The sequence below is a fragment of the Pelmatolapia mariae genome, linkage group LG15 (assembly GCF_036321145.2).
Source record: "Pelmatolapia mariae isolate MD_Pm_ZW linkage group LG15, Pm_UMD_F_2, whole genome shotgun sequence".
Classification (NCBI taxonomy): domain Eukaryota; kingdom Metazoa; phylum Chordata; class Actinopteri; order Cichliformes; family Cichlidae; genus Pelmatolapia; species Pelmatolapia mariae.
This window is the reverse complement of record NC_086240.1, coordinates 3,231,010-3,254,762: the sequence shown is the minus strand read 5'-3', so window position 1 is coordinate 3,254,762 and position 23,753 is coordinate 3,231,010. Positions and strand designations below refer to the sequence as shown.

At 41.8% G+C, this 23,753-nt stretch overlaps 2 protein-coding genes across 4 annotated transcripts in view; both read right to left on the bottom strand.

Moving 5' to 3' along the window:
* Positions 1-11,158, bottom strand: part of ccdc85cb (coiled-coil domain containing 85C, b) — a 47,261-nt gene extending 36,103 nt beyond the window's left edge. For 2 of the 3 annotated variants that reach the window (XM_063495912.1, XM_063495914.1), the window contains exon 1: positions 9,647-11,158. In XM_063495912.1, the coding sequence (XP_063351982.1) occupies positions 9,647-10,361 (715 nt within the window). In that variant the 5' untranslated portion in view covers positions 10,362-11,158. The remainder of the gene's footprint in view (positions 1-9,646) is intronic. The other variant, XM_063495913.1, reaches the window with a different exon arrangement.
* An 89-nt stretch (positions 11,159-11,247) lies between these two features.
* Positions 11,248-22,732, bottom strand: LOC134643508 (cholesterol 24-hydroxylase-like). Its single transcript, XM_063495911.1, has 15 exons — positions 22,221-22,732; positions 22,073-22,150; positions 21,689-21,770; positions 19,160-19,233; positions 16,535-16,621; positions 16,244-16,382; positions 16,049-16,159; positions 15,795-15,957; positions 15,530-15,595; positions 14,919-14,991; positions 14,309-14,393; positions 14,114-14,224; positions 12,477-12,565; positions 12,283-12,349; positions 11,248-12,195 (listed from the first exon to the last, which is right to left on the bottom strand). The coding sequence occupies exons 1-15, from the start codon at positions 22,367-22,369 to the stop codon at positions 12,043-12,045; spliced, it is 1,527 nt and encodes a 508-aa protein (XP_063351981.1). The 5' UTR covers positions 22,370-22,732; the 3' UTR covers positions 11,248-12,042.
* Positions 22,733-23,753: the final 1,021 nt, after the last annotated feature.

Sequence of the window (23,753 nt, the reverse complement as noted above, 5' to 3'; positions counted from 1 at the left end):
CTTCAATTTGCCTCATATGACACCTACCAACTTTACACCAAGCTCGAAACCCATCTCTATACAGGGCGGCTTGAAAAGACGGAAAAGAGAGGGCGATTTCTTTTCCCTCCGTTTCCCACTGCAACACTTTTAAACTAAACTGTCTCACATCCTTTTAAGAACCATTATTGCGGCCAACCAGAGCCAGGCAGCCTGTGCTTAATCAGACATTATCTGCGCATCTGCTGAACCCACAGCTAGCTCTGATGGAGTCAAAGAGGATCGGAGGGAGACCCAGGAACATCTCCAGATTTTTAGATAATCGCGCAGACTTTCCCTGGCGGTTAGTCCATAACCGTTAATACCAGCACAAACGGCAAAAGCACGCCAGATAAAAAGCATCTGCATCACTCTCCCTCTGTTGCCAGTCATCGATTTAGTCAGGTAAACGCCTTTTCTTCCCGTGAGCTTGCATTTTCGCCCGATTATCAGCTTTCACGTAAGCGCTTTACGATTGTCACGGTGGAATCAAATGCCCTACATTTGGCTCGGTTTGAATAAATAATGACTTTGATCAGGCTGTATAATCTGAGGCCGAGCTCAGTTAAGTGGGGTGGTCTTAATACCTTTTTTGATGGACTGTCGACAGCTGTCAGATCGTTGCTGAGCATTTGTCGTGAGAAGTGGGATGTGGTAAAAGACAGATGAATACATATTTAATGTGTTGGGAATACGTTTGATGCATATTGCAGCTTCAAAGCCAACCTCTGACCTTCTACGTTCTGACTTAGCTTCTTTTTATCTGTTGAACTTTCTCTTTACAATCTTTTTCCCTTTATATATCCAAGTTCAAAACACACATGCATTTCCCAGCACACCTAGATTTATGTATAAGCCTGATGGTTCAGTTCTTTGCGTCATTGTCCAACTTGACCACTTCACTATTAAAGCTCTACTTTAAAGCATAACCAAATGGTTTCAATTGCACTTTCTTTCCAGCGCCCAACAAGAAATAGCCGAGAGAAATGTGTTTCTCAAGTGCCGTGCCAAACCACAACAGAGATGTTTAAGTTACGCAGCCCAGCCTGCAAGAGGAAATTAGCCTCCAGAGCAAACCAAAGCAATGTTACCTGAAACCATCTTAAAAAAAAATAAAAAATTCCTTGGGATGGAGCAATAGTGCTGTAGACTGTACGATTGATTCCAGATGTTTTAGCCGAGAGTCAGACTTCCACATTATCTCATCCATCTCGATGGCCAATGGCCAGTTTCACTATTTTACAAGTGCTCCAGTGAACATCCAACTAGGAATGTGACGCTATTCTCATCCAAGCAACAAAGCAAGCGTTTCAATAATTCTTTAATTTTCTTTTTCCTTCTTCACAAAGAAGTGAAGAAAGTTCATTCTCCTGGCTCCAAAACGAAAAAGCCCCATTTAAAGAGCCCAAGCATTCACAAAAACACAATCTATAACTGTTAAGACTGGAGGCTGGAGTAAGGTGACAGCGCTGCGTAAACTGAAGCAAGGCGAAGACATCTGCTGACTCTAGTCTCCAATGTCACAGCGACCAAAACAGAAGAGCTGACAGGCAGAAAATCCAGATAAACGCCTCGTTCCTCCCGGGCCCTCGAAAGGAGCTGATGAAGAGGTGTTCTATCTACGAGCTGCTGACTTTTGGCAACCTGTTCTATTCTCGAAGGTCACTGGCGGTGTTGCGTAGACAAAATCAAATTGCTGATGGTGACTTTACAGCGCGGCCCAGACGAGTTTTTGCCACCAATTGAACTCTGTCCAGCTGCTCTCATTTGCATCCTAATCAGCTTGTTATCAGATCTCGTGCCATCTGATGTGAAACGTGAATCGATAAGGGTCTCGCCAGGAGTACAGCGTCTTTCGCTTACCTCGACTTTAATCGAGAGGAGGTCGCCAACCAGGGATGATGAGGGTGTGAGTTAAACTGCACTGCATTCGAGACAAGTTAGCCACATTATTTTAGAAGAGAAGCAGGAAAAAGATTTTGGACATGATCTCAGAAGGGTTTATGTTAGGAAATTTAAAGTGCATTCTACATTTAATTGTTACATTGTGAGATGTTTCACCTGTATAAAACTGTCACAAAATATCATTCAGCTTCACACAACAGTGCCCACATAAAACGTGGTCTAGTGATGAGTAAGCGCACAAACCACGCCCTGCTTGTCTATTATGAGCGAGTAACTCACACACAGACAGAGCTGACCTCACTGGGCTGGCATCATTGTGCACGGGTCAACCACCATGGAGGCCAACCATGCCCAAACCAAGCCCCATCCCCCCACCCCTTACCTCTCTCTGCTTCAGTGACTCTGAGGCTAGGCGTGGGAGCCATCGACTCGCCCCACTGATCACTGCTTGTTGCCTTGGCAACTGAGCAACCAAGCCCCTCCAGCAGCCCGCTGTCCAATGATCAGAAGAAAAGGACAGCCTCTTAGATAGGCACGGTCGCAAAAAGGAGGCACAGCGTGAGGACGACAGAGCCAAGTGCTTTTATTAATTGTATTAAAACACAACATCAGCGGCACTTTTATAGATTCCAGTGTGTCACTGATGACCACAGGAACATTAAGCAATCACAACGTCTTGTAAAACTTTTTGTTCTCTTAAAAGGCCTCGCATTGGATCTCTGAGCCAGCCCGTGTGTATGCGCGAGCCTCACGCTGGCTCTGTAACCTCATTCTGTCGGCCGGGTGCTGCGCTGACGGGAATGAAAGGACAGTGAATAAGACAGCAGGTTCACAGAAATCGGCAGAGAGACGGATGCGGATAGAGGCAACGACTGGAATAGTCTGTCAGGTAAGAATAGACGGGGAGGCAAAAGTTCAAAAAGCGGCCTAGAGACACGCACTTTTCTCGATTTTTTCCATCCTGCTGCTCCTCTCTCTGTGCAGTCTCATTCCTGCTGTGTCACAAAGAGGAACGGGACCCACTTCCTCTTTTGTTTGTTCAGGAATGTGGGACGTCCTGACAGGCAGGCTTTTCATTGACAGTGAACAGCTGAGAGTTTCCCCACTGAGGCTCTCTCTCTTAACCTGTCCTGCGTACATCAATGAGTTTGTGTTTCTTCTCCATTATCTGTGTTATCAGCCCAGCGGGCCTCACACAGATAGTTTGCTGGAGGAATACAAGCCACAGATGCTGGCTATACTCCAGGGACACTACATGTGACACAACCCAAGTCACCGCTGGGTCTAATTATGTTTTGTGGGGTATTTTGCAAACTACAAAACGGCAATTTTACGTAGATTTATAGTTTTGTTTTAATTTGATGTGGTGAACCTTTATTCACTTTGGCAGTTATGATGATCTCAAAACTGCCGTTTCAGTTTAGCAGCAGAGAGCAGCTGCTCTCTCTAAGTTTTGACTAGGCAACATGGAGGTGTTTATCTTTACCAGAAAAAGCGCCACTAAGCAGAGGAGAGGTTACAAGAAACCACCTCAGCGTCTTGGAACACAGAAACATGAATCTCAGCATGGACAAACAGGATATCGGTGACAGAAACATCCTATTCCTGCTTAGACGCCCTTTTTCTGCCACACAGACTTCCACACAATGACTTGAAACGACAGCAGAGAGGAAAAACACCATTGTGTTGCTGGTCCTACGGTTTCCTTTGAAACAAGAAAGGAGCTCACACAGTGAAACAGAGTCGCTGGCTGAGATATACTGAAGAAAAACATGGGAACCATTCAAAAACCCAACTTTCCTTAGAAGTAACAAACTCTTCTGTATGAAGACTTTGAACTAATGCAGACAAAATAGACAGAGACTGATTTTTTTTCCCCATAAAAACTGACCATAATGGGTGATTTAGTTCAAGACTACTGTGAGGAGATGAAAATAATCCTTGATCCTTTGCTTTTAAAGTAACTGATCAATCATAACGCAGAGAAAACTGCTTCTGTCACACATGAATGTGGACATGACTAATTTTCTTTAGTATGATGAAGTATACAAACACACGCTGGTGGCCAACAAAGACGGCTGGCTCTACACTTTCATTGTGAGCTTTTAGGTCATGTCACTCCCTAAGGGTAACGAAAAAGGAAATGAAAACAGAGTGAGAGAGAAAGATCGCTAAATGAGAGAGGGGAATAGTTCACGCTGACTGTGGCACCTCATACATTAAAGCACACATACATGTAGCAACGGCAGGTGCTAAAGACCCCAGTTTAAACATGCATTTTTATGACTTCTCAGTCAGTTAATTAGGAGTAATTTGAACCTAATTTCAGCCTGAGTGGGTTGGTTTAGTGGATGACTCAGCTGAGTGACTAAACATATTGTACTAAGGCACAGCTTCTTAGGAACAAAACGTTTTACTCAGGAAAGTAGATGCAGGAATCGGGGCGCGCTTCAATATATAGAATACTGGGAAAAACTTTTGAGCCACTCCTTAGTATTTTCCATTTTGATATGTTTTGAATAGAGTGCAAACATACATAGATATACATGCACATACAGTATATAAAGGCAAAAAGAGCATTTGTGCAGTTTTGACAAGCTTTAACAGTATCTGCTATGACCATCTTTATTCTTCAACACAGTAAGAACCATCTTAGACCAGATTTCTCGTCATTTCTTTTAGTCTTCGGGAATAGTTCTCCAGGTTTCTTGAGGCTGACAAATGAAGCTGTTCCACATAGACGGATTCATCTGCATTCATAACTCCAACACCACTGGCTGAAAGGCACCCCGAACCATGAGATAGCCTCCACCGTGTTTTACAGATGGTTGTAGACAGTCACTGTTATCCCGCTCTCCTGACTTCCTCTGTATACGCTCAGTTTAGATTCATCACTTCACAAGTCCTGTCGCCACTGATTTTCAGTCCAGTTCTCCCAGTTCTCGTGTAATTTGGTGTAATTACCCAACAGCTTTGGCAACACATCAGCGTTTTTTTCCCCCTGCTTCCCTTAAGAATGGCGTCTTGACAGCCACCCTTCCAATGAATCCATTTCTGATGACGCTTCAGTGAACAGTAGAGGGCCATTTTCTATTTCCTAAGAACATGATGTTCATATACGGGTCGCCTGCTACAGATAGTTTTAAATCCTGACATTTATTTGTTTATCTCTAAGGACTGAGTTACAAATGAAGCGAAAAGCAGCCAATGTCAAAGACAAAAAAAAAAAAAAGAAAGGTTATCTCAAAGCTGGGAGAACTATCGCTCAAGATCACGTTAAACAAATAAATAAACATATAAAAAGAAATCTGGTTTCCTGGAACCAAAAGGTAAAGAAAAGATGGGCGGCACACGTTTTTTGCATGACGGTCTAAACCAAAATTCAAAAGTAGTATCTTGACACATCTTAATCTCTGGTGAATCACCAACCTATCTGACTGGTTTCTGCGAGCAGCACACACAGCTGAGTGGGCTGACAGACTGGGCGGTAACAAGCTCTAAATAAATAAATGAAAGAAAACTCATCACAGAGCTGACGAACTACGTCAGCTAGTGAGCCAGTCGCTAACATGTCAGCCACTCACTACTGTGGCTTCTCTGCAATGTGCACTTTATCCCCCCCTTTGTTCTCAAGCTTGCCCACTATTCCACTCAAGCATTTTTACTGAATAAGGAAAATAATCTAGCCAAGCTTGCTAATTGCTCGCCAGCCAGCTCATTAACTAAGCTACTAGCAAGACAATGTCCCCATTGTTTATTCAGAAGCCATACTTGCAGGTTTCTGCCTTCCTAAAACGCTCTGCAAACTTTTATGTTTATAGTGAAACAGCAAACTAACATCCTGAATTTTGGACTGTAGGGCTCAAAGGTCAGCTCTGTATGGATGGCTTGGTGCTCACCCAATCTGAATTTTCTTCTCTTTTTTTTTATAGCAAATGAGCCCACCCACTGCAGCAGTGTGACTAGAATAATACAAATTGGTAAAAACAAGCCTTTGGGAAAAGGGAGGGAAAACGTTTTAATAATCAAGTATACCAGCATTTTGGTATACTTCTGCGGATGTCACCAATGATTGGGCTTTATTCCAAATTTCACTGGCCCCAAGCACGCACACATTTACAAAGAAAACACTCGCACTAGGCTGTGTGAAAGTAATGGATTAACCAGCTGCACCTACATAGCCCAATTAAAAGTATTTACTGAATCAGAGTCTTATTTACTGCACGTTTTATTCATCTGTGTTGGTACACAAGTGTCAGCCAATAAAAGGGAATAAAGGGGGCAGATTTTTTGTAGAATGGGAATAATTTATGAGAAGTGAAATCCACAGCACAGCGGGGGCTGCGATACTGCGGATAGATCTTAAAATGTTACAAGCGGCCAAAAATATGCTGACGACAGCGTAAATTTCTCTCTTTCTTCAACTGAGTCTGAGAAACCTGATCCTCTGGGTTAGCTGGGCCGTAGCCACAGTAACAACTTTCACTAAAACCATCTCCATCTCTAATAACACGTCCTATCATAGTGATCATTCGTGTGCATCATGCACCTGCATGGTGGTTTGACATCTGCCTTACACCCAGCCCCAAGCCTGGAAAAATGGGAAGAGCGTCCAGTTTAAAGTCTGTACTAAATCAAATATGTGGCTCTAGCCTTAAACATGGCAAAGCTCGGACAGTTTGAGTTATCAAATCAAAACTGGCTCATTAGTAGTGTAGCTACTAAAAGCTAAAGGCAAAAACATGCAAGTAGCATGTTTACACCTTCAGATTATCTGGGGCTGTTTTAAAACAGAAAACATTTCCTGTCCAGGTGAGAGTTTCAGCAGATTATTAGATTGGAAGTCTTGATAAGTGCTGCAAAGAATGCAGCAAATGCAGGTCAAGTTAATTCATCATCAAGGCGTTTGTTTCCCAGAAAAGGAAGGACACGTAAACTGATGGTTCCTATCAGCGTGTCATGTCTAAAGTTTATAGACTGAAACGGGCTCAGCAGCACTTGCAAAAGTCAGGAAACTGTGGACATCAGGCGTAAACGTCGTTGTGTGCGACAGACTGCTCCTTACAATCCCTGGCAGCTAAAAGGCCAGTGGAATGTGTAAGAGTGTCTAAAGGTCAAAGAAGCACTATTGCAGAGAGGATCCTAATCAGTTCATCTGGACAGCGTTTCCCCCTGACTCGTTTGGAGACTGAGTGTGGCTGTATGAGTTTCAGGCAATCTGTGCGGCACTGTAGGGGAGCCTAAAGCGAGCCCTCTGTGACAGCATCATGTTTCAGGCGGTCTTTGACTGGAACTAAGTTCCAGACCACCAGAAGCGAATGCAAACGTTAAAAGTCTGGAAATATAAGTCACTGTTTTAGATTAGAAAACTGAGCTGTACTCAAAGCAACCCCCAATGCTTTTTCTTCTAGGACTTCTAAACAGAAGCCTCACAGTTAACAGCGCACACCCCGTCTCACACACACATTGTCCTTATATCCACAAAAGAAGAAGAGTTGGTAGGGGGAGTAGGGTGGGGTGAATCGGGGTGGGGGTGAGCCATGTGAGTGCACAAGAAATTCAATTAAGCAGACAGCGGGATAGCTCCACAACCCAACCTCCTTTGAGCACAATGTGCCCTCCAACAGTCCCGGCTCCACTCCCAAGCTTCCCAGCCAACCCCTTACCGCCATTCAGCCACTCCCCCAACACCACCAAGACCCACTGAGGACCCTTTGCTGGGCTCCCTTTCATGCACCCCCTACCTCCCCCCACCCTCTTCCCAGTTGTCTCTTTTGCCTCAAAGGAGATGGAAATCTTTAAGATGTACAACAGCCAAGATGGAAAAATTAATTTAATAGTTGACATTAAAAAGTTTAAGGCAACTTAGCTAAAAAAGAAAGTTGTTAGTTTTAGACACACAAAAAAAATCTCCTCTTCTTTTCTGTGTGTGTGTGTGTGTGTGTGTGTGTGTGTGTGTCTGGCAAGCTGACAGATGCTGTTCATTTAGCACTTGTGCAGCAATCCTCGAGCTTGTCTCCTAAATGCCCAGGGGAGCCACTGGCATTTGGACAGCATTAAATAAAAAGCCACTCTGCAGACCTCACACCACGTCCAGATCTGACCTCGCAAAGATGGCCACTCCACTCAGATTTCAACCAGCCAATTGACTAAATCTGTGCCGGTGAAGAAGCCCGTTCTACTCACCCTCCCCTCAGCCTCGCTCTGGCAAGTAACAGGTAGCCAGGCTGCTATTCGAGCAAGGTTTTAAGAATTATTTACTCGGGGTGGAAGCGATGAAACACCTGCTCGACCGGCATGCTTCTAGGTAAAGCAATCTAACGTGTGTAAATAACAGCTTCCTATGAGAGTAGCCTTGCCTTTTCCTGACATCTTAGGAAATGTCAATAGCTGTTCTGTTACTTACCAGACTCGCGCTGTTTACAGCACAAGGATAATTTGCGATTCTCGGGGTTGTTTGGGACTACATAGCGTCAGTCTCATTACAAATGCATAGGTTTTAACAATGAGATAATAAACCTCTCAAATGAGGCGGCCCTTTCCCATGCCAGCGTATTGTTAGAAATGTGTACATCATTGTCAGTGATGAACACACAGAGCCCGAGACTCAGGGGCGCACAATGTCACACACACACTCGCACATAAAGGCTGAGAGAGGCGCTAGGCTGCCGCAGACACAATGTGGATGTTACATAATAACAGCCGAGCACAGACCAAAATGTTGCGTGTTGTGCGAGTATACATGCGTGTGTATTTACGGATTAAGAGCTCCCTCGTGCATGCAACCATTCTTTTATATTATGTTACCTTCACGGTTTTCTCAGCGCACAATTCCAGGAATGTCCAATGGATAACATGTGACCGGTGTGATCTGATTTGAAGCTGCTTGCTTTGAGCCTAAATTCTGCTGCGGTTGCCCTGTCCTTGTAAATCAGGGTAAAATAAAGTCCAACCCCCCCAAACACACACACACGTGAAACAGACTTTATTCCTCTCGCAAAACAGATCACAGTGGGTTATGAGCCCGTGTGCTTGCTAAACGAGGCTTAGTGTCCTCCTGTTCCATCATGGCTTTTTCATCCCCACTTGCAGCTTTCAGTCATGTATTTAGGTCTTAAAAACAGGGACATTGACTTCTGGTCCCAAGCCATGCATTTCAAACTGGGGCCCTAAGCAGATATGAGTGCTCTTCCACAGCCAGAGACAACAAAGATAATCAGTGAACAACCCCAAGGAGAAAAAAATCAATCTGCTTGATCCCCTTTTGAAAGCTATTAAGATAAGTCTCCTTCACTGAGAAGCACAAGTGCAGTGACCTAAATCAGTGCAGACATAAATGACAGGTTGGCGTGGGGGCTGAAAAGGCCACTTAAGAGATGCTGTGTGTTTCATAATCACCCCAATCAAGACTTTACAGTGAGGTTAAGCCAAGACCCCATGGGTGTTAATCCATCCCAACAGTTCTGATCAGCATATGCAGCCACAGCAAGCGCATACGCGCAGTAACTACACAGTGTGCCTCTATTAGCAGCAGAGCCCAGGAATACAGGTGTAAGGGTCAATTCCCCATTGTTTAAAGAAAGAATGGGACCAAAGTTTTTATTTAGGAACTTTTAGATTCCGATTAGTCGACGACTGCTCTACTTCCCTACAGAAACCCCATAATGTGGGGCGTGCACGATGACTGTGGCAACCAGGTGTGTTTACAAGTGCATGTACTCACCATTCAGTCCATTGGGGATGCTTCTGTGATGATGTGGCGCTGACAGGTCATCCATGGATCTTCTCATCGTGGGCCCCATCTTACCGTTCTCTGAGGGCTTGTGCATGTGGTTGTGATTGTGGTGATCGGGGCTACCGGCACTTCCTGTGCTGGACGTGCTACTCCCATCTCCAACATCCCTGACCGTGCTGGTGCCCCCGTTCAGGTTGGTCAAGCTGGACTGACTATCTATGGAGCTCCGGGACCCTGCCCCATTCCTCTCTTCATCCAGCATGAGGATGATCTCCTTCAGTTCAGAGTTCTCCCTCAGCACAGTCTCCTGGTTGGCCTCCAGCTCCTTGAGCTTCATCATGTAGGTGCCCACCTCCTTCCACATGGCGCTGGCTGTGTAGCGGCCGAAGCGCTGCCACTCCCGGGACAGCTTCTTGCCCTTCTGCCGGTCGTCGTCCAGGAAGCAGCAGAGCTCCCGGAGCTCGTGGTTGTCATCTTGGAGCTTCTGGTTGATCTCCTTCAGGTTCCGGATTTCATGAAGGTGCACCTGCAGCCGCCGGTTAATGTCCTTCATCATGTTGCCATGCTCGATCATCAAGTTCATTTTCTCGCCGTCAACCCTCCTTAATTTCCTAACCAGCTCCTCTTTGCTGCACCGCAGCAGCTCATCGTCCGTCAGCTGGCTCAGGTCATCCTTCGGCCCCTCGGACGGATTTTTAGCCATGACTGTCGCGGCTACAAGTCTCAGTTCGTTTATGCAGCTGCTTAAAATTAACTCTCAGAAACTCACTAACCTAACCTCAGTTGCGGAATCGTGTTAAAACACGAATACATTGTCCAAAAAGGGGGGAAAAATCTGAAAAGTATCGATAATGCCCTGATCTTCAAGCGGATAATAAAACTGAAAAAAACAAACAAACAACACAAATATGACTGTGATGCTTCCACAATCCGAGCTTTTAAAGAAATGCCACCACTGATCTGGTAAAATAAATGAAAAATACTCACAGGAACAACAGTTGGTGGTCACAGTCGGTCAGAAACAAACAAGCGATATAAAATCGATTATCATAGATTTTCGATCACCGAGTCCTGTCGGCAAAAACACAGCGACCCGTAACAGTGTGCACCGTCTCTGCTGGACATCACAACATTCACATGATGGAAAACGTGAAATCCGCCTGCCTGCTTCCTTTTTTCTTGTTTAGGTGAATTCAACCTAATTTCGCGCAAAACAGCGAATGTTCGAGTAAAACGCGCAACCTATAAGAAAAGCCCTCTTGGACGTTTTTCACCGTCTCCCCGGATAAAAGCGTCTTCAGTGAGGCGGTGTGATAGTGGACGGACGACTCAATCCTTTCCACCCAGCAGGCTCGGAATTATCAGTGGACCCCCCCGCCCCTCTCCTCCCTCTTGTCCAAACACTCGGGTTTGAAATCATTCAAGAGGATTCAGCTCTAGACGACCAATCAAGACGTGCGAGAGAAGTGGGCAGCAGGTAGATGAAAAAGTGCGGCGCAGCCTCACAGGGCTCAGGCTCGGCCTTCTTAAAGGTACAGGAGGACATGCTCGCCGTAAAAACACACTGGATTCATTAAAGAAGAAAAAAAATCAGACTACGCCTCACGACTTTTATTCTTTATTATTAAATGAAGCACAGATGTATTGTGTACTTTTAATGGCCGTGATTTCGTTGACAATACTTGAGCATTGAAAAGCTGGGCTGTTTTATTGAAATGAAGCCCCAAAATATTGATTTAGTTAAAAATCAAAAATACTTTAACCTATGACAGTGGGCTTTATAAACATGCGTATTTGATTAAAGATTAAAAAAATATTAGCATCTGTGTTTAAACCAGAGACAACTTCTGAGAGAGTTCTTTTTCTGAACATTGCATTTAAGCTTTTTAAAAGCCAGAGATCTCTGCAAGATCTCAGCGCCCCCATGTGGACACTGTCCGTAAAGACATTAACACAGCAAATCGGGTACACAATCGCTCCATAGCACAGAAATATAAAACACACTTGTTTCCAAATGATTTCTATTTACACAAAACATTAATATTTAGCACTTACATATTAGTGTTGTAGGCACAAAGAGGTCTGTGGTTATAAAAAAAAGTCACTACACACAGCTATATGATGAGTTTGTGCATGATTAAGCGAACAAGTGCAAATGGTATTTAGCCCAGCTGTCCCCCTCAAAAAAATTTTCCCATATGCTCTATATTGTAATGAAAAAATAATAATTATCACCATCATTTCATATGGCTTTACATATCTGATACTGTTTTCATTATAACGATTTATTTTTTTTTAATCACAGCTTTTAGGCAGGAGTAGAGATCAACACAGTTTTACCCTATAGACCACTATGATTTTCTTTTATGTAAAGTACTTTAAGATCATTTATTTTTGTAGTCCCTGTGACTCAAAGTGCACAACACTCCACTCTTTGGTCTGAGTGTGCCAGCATCCAGGATGTCAAAGGTCTGTCCCGGGACAAGAGTGAAGTCAAACCTCTGGAGCAGTTTGGCCATCACCACTTTAGCCTCCATCTAAAAAACACAACAGCGCCCACAGAAACGAGTCAGTGTGTTTATAGGTGAGTGGGTCTTCATGTTGACTCACACTGTCATCCTCACCTGAGCAAAGTTCTGTCCCAGACACGAGCGAGGACCGAGGGCAAAGGGGTAGTAGCAGTAGTAAGGCCTTGTTGAACAGATAAGAGACAGCCTCAGTTACTGTGAACCATTTCACTCACTTAGTCTGAGATAATAAAGTGTGTGCAAACATGAAACGTAATAAAGTCAGCATGGTGACACAGTGTGTTCCTTACTTGGGAGCATCTGGGTGAAATCTGTCTGGATCAAATTTCAGGGGATCCTTGAAGAATCTCTCCAGTCTCCCACTCACATAGGTGCTGAACTAAATAGGAAAATATTTAATTTCACATTTTAACCATAAATGTATTTGTACTTGTTTGAATAAGACCTCCTTTGTTATGTTTTTCTGGCAACTTTGTGACAATTTTGTTTATACATACACTACCAGCCAAAGGTTTGGACATATCTTCTTATTTTCTTTATTATGGTTTTTCTTTTTTTCATGAGTATTTACATTGCAGATTCTCACTGAACACATCAAAACTGTGAATCAACACATATGGCATTATGTAGTAAACAAAAAAAATGTGAAATAACTAAAAACATGTTTTATATTTTAGACTCTTCCAAATAGCCACCCTTTGCACTCTTGGCATTCTCTCGATGAGCTTCATGAGGTCATCGCCTGAAATGTTTTTCCAACAGTCTTGAAGGAGTTCCCAGAGATGCTGAGCACTTGTTGACCCTCTTGCCTTCACTCTGCAGTCCATCTCATCCCAAACCATCTCGATTGGTCATGTGACTGTGGAGGCCAGGCCATCTGGTGCAGCCCTCCATCACTCTCCTTCTTGGTCAAACAGCCCTTACACAGCCTGGAGGTGTGTTTGGGGTTCAGTGTGCCTTCAGTTCTGAATAAATCCCCCACACCATCACACCTCCTCCTCCATGCTTCATGGTGGGAACCATGCATGTAGAGACCATCCGGTTACGTTTTGTGCATCACACAAAGACACAGCAGGTGGAACCAAAGATCTCAAATTTCTCAAACTCAAAGATCTCAAAAATTCTCAAACTCATCAGACCAAAGCACAGATTTCCACTGGTCTAATGTCCATTCGTTGTGTTTCTTGGCCCAAACAAATCTCTTCTGCTTGTTGCTTTTCCTTAGTCGTGGTTTCTTAGCAGCTGTTTGACCATAAAGGCCTGATTCACACAGTCTCCTCTGAACAGTTGATGTAGAGATGTGTCTGCTACTGGAACTCTGTGTGGCATTTATCTGGCTCTAATCTGAGGTGCTGTTAACTTGCTAACTCTGAGGCTGGTGACATGGATGAGTTTATCCTCAGCAGCAGAGGCGACTCTTGGTCTTCCTTTCCTGGTGCGGTTCTCATGTGAGTCAGTCTTGTCGTAGCACTTGCTGATCTTTGAATGTGTCCCCAAGTGTAGTCACAAAGTTTTAGCAATTTTCCAGACTGACCTTCAGTTCTTAAAATATCATATTATGGCGAGAACCAATGAGATCAGGGCTGTCAGCTGTGTACCAACCTGACTTCTGCACAACACAACTGATTATCCCAACTCTATTAAGGCGGCAAGAAATACCACAAATGAACCCTGACAAGGCACACCTGTGAAGTGAAAACCACTTCATGTGACTACATCATGAGCTTATTGAGAGAAGGCCAAGAGTTTACAGCGCTGTCAACAAGGTTAATGGTGGCTACTTTCAGGAATCTATAAAACATATTTAGAGTTATTTATCTTTTTTTCTTTGCTACATAACTCCATATATCTTGTTTCATATATTTGATGTCTTCAGTATGTATTTATCATTTAGACCTACAAACATATTAAAAAGAAAATGACTCACAACAACGCTAAATCCCCCGGGTATGTGGATACCATCAATCACCATGTCTTCAGCAACATCACGAGACGTGCCCGGAGCTGGGGGGTAAATTCTCAGAGTCTCTTTCAGCACCTGAAGGAAGATTACAATGAGAAGTGCACACTTTGGGTGAGTTATTAAAATAAATAAATGAATAACTAAATTTACCGCATGTACCTGTGACAGGTAGACCAGCTCTCCTAAGTCATCATAGCTTATGTCACGTTTCATCCCAATGACATCATCGACCTCTTTCTTTGCTCTAAGAAATAAAAATATAACTTAGAAAACCAAAATTCACTCTATATATTACACAGTTATAAGAACTGCAGAAATATTACCTAAATCATCTTTAGAGGTTAACACAGGTCATAGGAGTAAATACGTAGAAACAGATGTAAAACTACATTTTATTATAGAGAAAAATGTACATCTATATAAATGTCTGTGGGCTTCAGATTTATATAATCTCAGGATTGGGAATATTTTTGATGTTTAATATTTGGATGGATCAAATTTGAAGAAGTTGTTTTCACACAAAGGGTTGACAATCAGATCTGAGGGACACACTGATTGTAAGAACTGGGATCAGACTGACTGTACAACAAGTGTGTCACGGCAAGAAGATTTCTGAAGATCTCACAGACTTTTGTTTAAGTCCTCTTTACTGGTAGGACCTTGTAGGTTCAATCAGCTGATATTATAGCAGCTGAGGTTATATTCATGCAAAAATATAGAAAGTTGTAAATGAAAAGTGTAAATTGTCGAGTTCTGTTTGACTTCTTACTTCTCCAGTATTTCAGGATGTCTTCCAAGCGCCATGACGCAAAAAGCCAGTTGATTGGCTGTTGTTTCTTGGCCTAAAATGTTACCAGTTTGTCAATAATGCGTCAGAATATTACCTCAAAAGGAAACAGCCATGCAACTCTCAATCAAGAAGTTGTAATCCTAATTTCTACATCACAACTCTTTGAGTCTTAAAAGCCTAGTTAACTTAAAATCAATAATATCATTATGTAACAAAAACAGATCATATGTTTCTTTTTCTTGATTGCTATTTTACTCATTTGCAAATGTAATCGTCCCGGTCACACAAAGTTTGAAAAGAGTAATAACTATATTTTTTTTTTTTACATTTGAGACAAACAGTCAGTAACACAGGAACTAGAGTTGTGTGACACAGTGTGTGTGGAGATATTATGCAGCCCCTCTGGATAAGCATATATCAGGATGCTCTACCATTAACATTAAACTGCAGCACACAGCAGCAGGATACAAATTCACAGACACCAGTGACCATACTGTGTAAAACTCTTCAGTGCAGTGAGCTTCGTCTGACGCTACAAAGAAGCTTCCAGCTGCATTTCACACATCAAAGCTGAAACAACAGAGACTCACCTGCAATGAAAAATGTCACAAAATTGTCCAGCATAAATTCTTCATCTTCTTCAGTCATGTTTTCCTCTGAAATGAGAAGAGAATGGACAGATACACTGATATTTAACTTCTCCTGGTTTCCACCATTACTTACAAACCACATGCACCATACTGAGAAGGCATCAAAAACTGTGGGTCACATTTTTGTTTTATTCACTTTGTCTCATCACAAAGAGAATAAAATATTGCTCTAGTCTAGTCTATTGTGAAATTTGGGGACTCCAACCTTGGCTTGCAGTTTTGATGATTTGTGTCAGGATGTCTTTGGGGACCTCGTCACCGTTTTGCATGGCGGTCTTTCTCTCACTGATCCACTTGGCTCCAGTTGTACGGAGCAGGCGGCACGCTTCCCTCACCTCATTGACGTATCGTCTGTTCTTTGGATTGTACTGGAATGGCAGACTGAAGGGTTTAGCATGTCATTCTGACAACAATGTTCCTGGCAGACGTACTGCATAACAACAAACACTGAAGTAATACCTCAAAAAATATGTCACTAAGATAGGTAACCATTCCTTTCAGACATGTCTCAATGGCTTTAGGGAAAGGTGAACTATTCTTCAAGAGGTCCAAGTCCACCCCAAAGGCAACCTGGAATTTATCAACATAAGACATGCACAGTTATTCACTCACACGTAGAAGATGATTGTAGCCTTTATAACTGTAATATAATACCTTAGCAATAACATCCAGGGTGACACAGTTGACAAGCTGAAGCATATTAGCTTCTGTTTTACTGTCAGCAAGCTCTGCAAGTTTATCCATCAGTTTCTCTGCCCTCTCATTGAAGGTTCCCATTAGACCTCTCAGATACCTGGAAAAAACAAATGTTTGATACAGAGGAACAGCAATTAAAGGACTATCAACAATACTGATTTATATCCAGTATGACTGTAAATACTGGATATTAACAGGTAGCTCAGCAGACACTCCTTTCTGGCACGTTGCTATAATTCCATAACTCACAGGCTGCTGAACGCAGGGTCCATGATGCGTCGCTGTTTGTACCACTGCTCATGATCCCGTGCTGTTACCAGGCCATCACCAAAAAATCTTGAAAAAAAGGAAAATGATTTACAAATAGCAAAATCTAGGTAGTGACAAACTAAAACTTGCTGAGGTGTAAAAGAATCCAAAAGGAAGCCAACTTATTGAAAACTGCACAAAAAAATCCTAAACTAAGTGATAGTAATATAGCAGAATAATGAAATAATAAAAACAATAAACAAATTATAGCAACCTATTCACCCTCTCCAGGTGAGGAGGTGCCTGATACTGGCAATCAACACTGTCCCAACCAACCACAAAAATATTATCCCTCTACAGCATAGCGTTGCCCTGAGGCAACAAACCACATTTTCATGCCTTACACTGGCCCTTCAAAATAATAATAATAATAATAATTTTTTTTTCAAATAATGCTACCAGGCACATCTCTTTCCAATAAAATGGTGAGTTGAAGGTAGTGTGACTTTCATTTTGGGGGGGGGGGGGGGGGGGGACCCCTTTCTGCAAGCTGCACTACATGAGAGACATCTCCATTAGGAGGGAAGATAAAGATCACTATTTTACATGTTTATAGTGAAATAAATGTATATTAAAAATACTTGTATGTGCATGAATATGTTAAGAAGCATATTTGATTGTTTGTTCTACTTTTTAAAATTTATTTATACAGTAAAACTGTTAATTTTCATTCGTTGCCTCAAGGCAACACTGTGCAGTTAGCCCATTTTTTTCAGGCAATATAATGTATTTGCATATGTGTGTAGAGATGTGTTTGTGTGCATTTGTGTGCATTTATATGATCATAGTCAATGTTTTTTACAATCTACTCATAATTACAAGACATGGATGTAAATACCTTTTATGGAAGGAAACCAAGGGAATGTGCACTTTCTGTCCTCAGAAAGTGAGGACAGTGAGCTTTCAGGGAGTGACATTGAAGTAGAGGAGTGGATCCCTGAATGAGGTTTGCGGGACACTTAGGAGCTCAGGGGTCAGTTGGTAAAGTAACTGTGTCTGTGTGTGTGTGTTAGTGCCCACATAGCAAGCAGGTCTGGCCCGGATCTGGCATCAAGCTGGCACTTCTGACTGACTGGTGTTTTGGCAGAGTGTATGTCAACCAGATGTGTGCCAGGTCTGGCAATGACGCCACTGTTTATGCGATGGCATGCCATATCTCAGGTGGTAGAGCAGGTTACGAACTGATCTGAAGGTTAGTGGTTTGATCCCTGGCTCCTCCAGTCTGCATGTCAAGAGTGTGAATGTGTTTGAATGTAGTTAGGAAGCACTCAGTTAAGTGAAAGTGGGTGAATGTGGCATGTTGTATAGAACACTTTGAGTAATCTGGGAGAGTAGAAAAGCGCTATATAAAAATCAGTCCATTCACTTTCTGAACAGAGTTTCGGCATGTTACTAGGACAAGTTTTGCATGTTCTGGCACGTTGTTATTACATGGCTTGATTAACGTACACATTAGGCTGACATCTGTGGCCAGAGCTGAAACTGTTCTGGGCCAGCACAGGGCCAGCAGTGTGTCTACAACTGGCCCCTGGCTGCACACCACCTACAGATGGCCCACATACCGCAGTGAATGACGGCCCTTTGGTGGCCCAGATCAGGTTTGCCAGAGGTAATCCACACATGGGCCAGCACAGGACCACCAGTGTGTCTGAAACTGGCCTTGTGCTGGCCCATGTGTGGGCCACCAAAGGGCCGTCATTCTTTGCGGTATGTGGGCCATGTGTAAGCACATTGTGTGGGCCAGATCCGGGCCATACCAATTTTGCTGTGTGGGTGTGTGTGTGTGGTCATGTATTACTTATTGTTGTGGGGACACAAATTTGTTTACACACTCACATTGTGAGGTCTCGCCTACTTTATGGGGACAAATTGCAAGGTAAATCATTCAATTTTAGGGTGAAGGCTTGAGTCAGGGTTAGGATAAGGTTCAGGCAGGGATTTGTGATGGGTAGGGTCAGGATAAGTCTCCAGGAAATGAATGTAAGTTAATGTAATGTCCCCAAAAGTGATGGAAACACAAAGTGTGTGTGTGTGTGTGTGTGTGCGCGTGTGCATGGGGTTAGGGTCAAATGTTGGATGTATTTTGGTGTTTTACTGTTATGTGAAATGTTTACATTGTTTATTTGCTGTTTATTTATTTGTTCATCCTTGTTGTACTAATACAACTTATTATAGAATAACTTGCCATTTTACTACCCTTATCGCACAGTGTTGCCTTGAAGCAACAAACCAATATCTTTTTCTTTGGGGGGGGCAGGGTGTCAAATTTTATGATTGATATATTATTAGGGACCCTAAAGCTCCTCCAAAATAGGGAGAAATATTTTTTTCCCCAAAAATTAAAAAGTTATGCAGTAGAGGGTTTTGGAATAAGTTTCATCACAAGCACCAACCCCTTAAACATGACTGTTAGAAAATGTCATCATCATAAATTCATACACGGCCCCTATAATACGATCACTGAGGTCCGGAGTTAAACAACCTGCACTAAGATGTGAAGCAAAGAGAGTTTCACAGCATGGTAATACTGTTGAGTTTTATTCATTATGACTAATAAAGTATCACCTTTGACCAAACAGGTAAAAGAGTCTTTTGTAGACAGATTTATCTTTGGGGTATTTTGGGGACATCAGGATTTCCTGAAACCAGAAACAAAATGACACAAAAGTTTGACAAAGAAGAAGAAGAAGAGGGCTTTAAATGTGAACAAGTCCCAAAAAGGCCAGTAGCTGGCACTGTTTATTAGCAGGGACCTCTGCCAACAGGATTCATGGGTGCACTTTCACACACAACGGGTTTATTGCACTGTACTCATTAGTGATGTGCGATACCACTGATTTCCTTTCCGATCCGATACCAAGTAAAATTCAGGGTGGTATCGACGATACTGATCCGATACCGATACCCTGTACAAAAACATATTTGATTTATTGTATCTCAAATTACAGCATCATAATGATTACAGGACATCAGATTACTTGTTCTTATCACTTAATAATGCAGAGTTCATCATATAGAAATAAAAAACTGAAGTTGTGCACTATTTGAACTAGAGATGGCACGATACCACTTTTTTATGTCCGATACCGATACCGATATCATAAATTTGGATATCTGCCGATACCGATATGAATCCGATATAGTGTGTTTTTTAATCAATAAAACTGTTTTTTTAATATCTTGCTGCATTTTGTATAAGTTCATACTCAAGTTTAAATAAACAACAACACTAAAGCTATTCTGTTATACCTGTATGTAAAAAATACACTGCACCCCAAATATTTCATAGTTCAGCAAAACTGATCAATCTAATAAACTTAAACCTACTCCATCCTCCCTATTCTGGTATTTTAAAGAGTACTTAGCAGAAATATTAAGCAACTTAACTAATAGGGTTGCAAACTCCCAGCAAAAAAAAAATATAGGGAACCACCCCCCACCCTCCACCTCATGATGCTTAATCGATGTAATCAACTTTAATTTGATGCAGGGTGAAAATGCACAGAAATAAATTATTTTTCAAGAATAATTAAATAGATTCAACATCTTTCTTCAACAGAATTGCAGACTGCACAGATGGTATCTTCCCAAAGGAAAAAGTACTATAGCTTACTAGGGTATATTAGACTTAACAGTTACTATATACAGTAATGGACTTCTATACATTTTACATCAGATTAAAACTTTGGGTGTAAGATTCAGATAATTATTTATTAAAAGCTAGACATTTTAAATGAGAATAAGAAAGAAAAGTATGTCTTTGTGCCCCCTTTTCCCTGTTAATGCCCTATCGGCCCCCCTGGCTAAACTTTGCTAGATCCGCCCCTGCACAGTTACCAGCCGTCAGCTACGTAGAAAAGGATCCTGGTGTAGAAAGTAATATTAAATAAATTCTAACAACAGCTTATCAAGCTTAAACGTGCTGCTGTTGTTCAGCTGCTGGTTTCCTCTTTCTGGTGCAAAGTGTGCCAAAAACAAAGAAGAGAGACGGACTCGCGACAGAAAAGCCGATCAGCTGATCATTAAGCAGTTTCATGATTGAAGTAGCAGCAAGAGAGGGAGAGAGAGAGAGAGAGGCAGTCGCTCCATATATCGGTTGTTAAGCTTAACGCTGGAATGCTTTACAAACACTCAGAGATGAACTTACACACTTGCTTTACTTCTCTCTGGGATCACTTCCTCGGAGATGAAATGCTGGTTTGCTAGCGAGGCTACATATACACACAGCCGCTCTATCACGTGACGCATACTGCTCCAACGTGCTACGGTTATGAGCTGAGTTACGCCATGTCGCAAGTTTTGTGAGGCGCTTTTTTGATATTTAATGGATCGGATTACATTTTTTATTTCTCGCCGATATCTGATCCAGTAATTTAGGTCAGTATCGGACTGATACCGATACGTAATATCGGATCGGTCCATCTCTAATTTGAACATGTTGCCTGCCTGCAGGACTAAAGGACTCCGTGAGAGATGTTTGTCTCGCCCTAGCAGCACCTGTCCCTCTCCTCCTCTTCAGTTCGCCTCAACATACGCTCGTCATATTCTGTGATATGATTTACTCTGAGGTGTTTGACGAGGTCAGTGGTGTTGCCACAACACCTCACTTTTTTTGCCACATGTATCGCAAACCACGTCTCAGCTGTTTGTGGATGTAAAATACGTCCACACATGACTCCAATCATGCTCAGTCATTGTGAGTGCGCACGACAGGGGCTGCGAGACATTTATACACCCGTATTTCGCACATGACTATGAAAGGCGGAAGAGGAAGTAGTTCCTTCCAATGTAGACAATCCGAATGTTATAGTTTCTTTCCACTGTGTTCCTGTTAGTGATAAACTACAAATTTACCCTAAATTACTAAAATATCGATGTTTTAATGTGAGAATCGATTCTAGAACATAAATGATTGGTATCGGAGGAATCGATATTTCAGGATCGATCCGCACATCACTAGTAGTCATTTTAAACTGAAACAGCAGAGATACACAGGTACTGTTAATCACAGTAATTCACAGATTTACAGTAATAGACCCTTTATTAATGACACCAGTGTACTGATGTGAAAACAGTCAAGTAACAAGTGTTTACCTTGGTGGCCTCTGGACAGTACGTACACAGTGAAACGTAGTGAAGCACATTTATCCTGTAAACAGGTCCATACTTCTCGGCCCTGCAGGTGACATCTTAATTAAACCTTTTAAAGGGGTATGATATTAATAACGAGATTCTGTAAGTACTGTAATACAATGAATACAGGAAGTACTGTAATGTATTTGTTATATAGGCAAAAATTAACAAGCAATTAGCGGCAAAATATGCTGTGAAAAAGGAAACTGCATTCAGTTCAATACGGCCAGGCTAGCTAGCATTAGCTGGCAGCAGTCCCAAACACTGACCTACATATTGTGCTAGCTTAATGGTTTGGCGTGTTATTTTTCATAAACATAAAAACATCGTTTGCGCTAAACTCACCACTCCAGAAATTTGTCGTGCATAATTCCGTCATTTTTCATCGTCTTCAACATCGTTGGTAAGTGTCCAAAGAAAAAACTGAGGAGGAAACAGCGAGTTACTCTCAAGTAATGTCCGCATAACTGCTTCAGCCGACGACTTTTCCTACCTGTCCCTCGGCGGCCCGGGGATGTGGTCATACTTCATATGAATGTATTTAATGTACAAGCAGTAGCCAAGAAACGCAATGACGAGCAGAAAGAAGAGAAACGTAAGCGCCCGAGCAGCCAGGCTCAGAAGCAGGCTGGAAAGTGCCATCCTGGAAAATGTCCCGGAGACGTCCGTGTTAAAGGTGGTTGTCCTTTCAGTTAGAAAGTCCACGGTCAGATAAAAACAGCGAGCCTGTTATCAGTGACTCTTAAGACGGAAGTAGCGTACGCAGTTCCGAACATTAGGACGACACTCCATCACAATATCCCAGTCAAACTTCAGGAATATCGATATGTTAGGAAGCAGAAACCACAGTGAATCCATTTCAGCTGCTTTGGTGCAAATGAAAGTAAAAAAAGGTTCACTGGAGAGGCAACAACAAGAAAACCTCCTGAAAGGGAAATGGCAGCTGGAGCTCTGCAATGCACTTCTCTTCGCTCCTAGCCCCTTTAAAGCTAAGCCTATCGTATTTGATACATGTGGTTTTGTCTACATCATCAGCGTGACCTTTATTTACCCTCAAAAAATGATACAAATTGCATGACAAATTTTTAATGACAAAGTTGCAAAAATATGGCTAATGTAGCAAATGTGATACAATTTAAACTCATATGCAGATTAAAATTTGATATATTTTTTATACATGTTGTCTAAAGGTTCAACAAACACTCCATTATCAAAAATAAATAAATAAATAAATGAATAAAGATTTCTGGCAGTTATTTCATGGTTCAGGTTTTAAAGGGCTAGTTTTGCTTTCTGCTGGTGCCTTTGTCACTGCTGGCAGCATTATATTATGAGCTCCTGATGAGATAATTGACAGATGTTGTCCTGATTCATCCAGTGAGACCATCAGTGAGCTCTGTGGTGCTGTTGATTTAGAGTCATATTCATTCACTCTCTCTCTCTCTCTCTCAGATATTCACCATGTAAAAGGACATTAAATCTTGTGAACTGTTTGCAACTTATTTACAGAACAGATTTTGAAAAGTAATCAGTAAATTCACTTTTTGCAAATTTTTTATTATTACTGCAAAAAACACTTTTTAATGAAACATTTTGTTTTCATATTTTCACTCTATACTGTTTCACTTGTAATTCACAAGTGATTTATTGTTCACAAATCTGAACACAAATACGATTCTATTTTAAATAACGTTGTTTGATGTACTTTTCACCATGAAGGTTTGTTTTTTGTTGTTGTCAGTAATGGCATTAACACAAATAAAATCTGACTTAAAATGAATTAAAAATGTCTCTAACTTTACTTAAAACTTTGACGTCCAGAATTATTAAGTTAATGTTATAGGCATTAAAAGTCCTGTTGTAGTCATGAGAAAGCAATGACAGAGCTACATTAAAGTAAAGAGAATATTAAAGTCAGTGATCATCAAAAAAATTAAATAAAATTCAATATTCATTATTGTTTTTTTATTTAATATTATAATAAAAATAGATTTATTATATCAAATTACAATCACATTAATGCTTT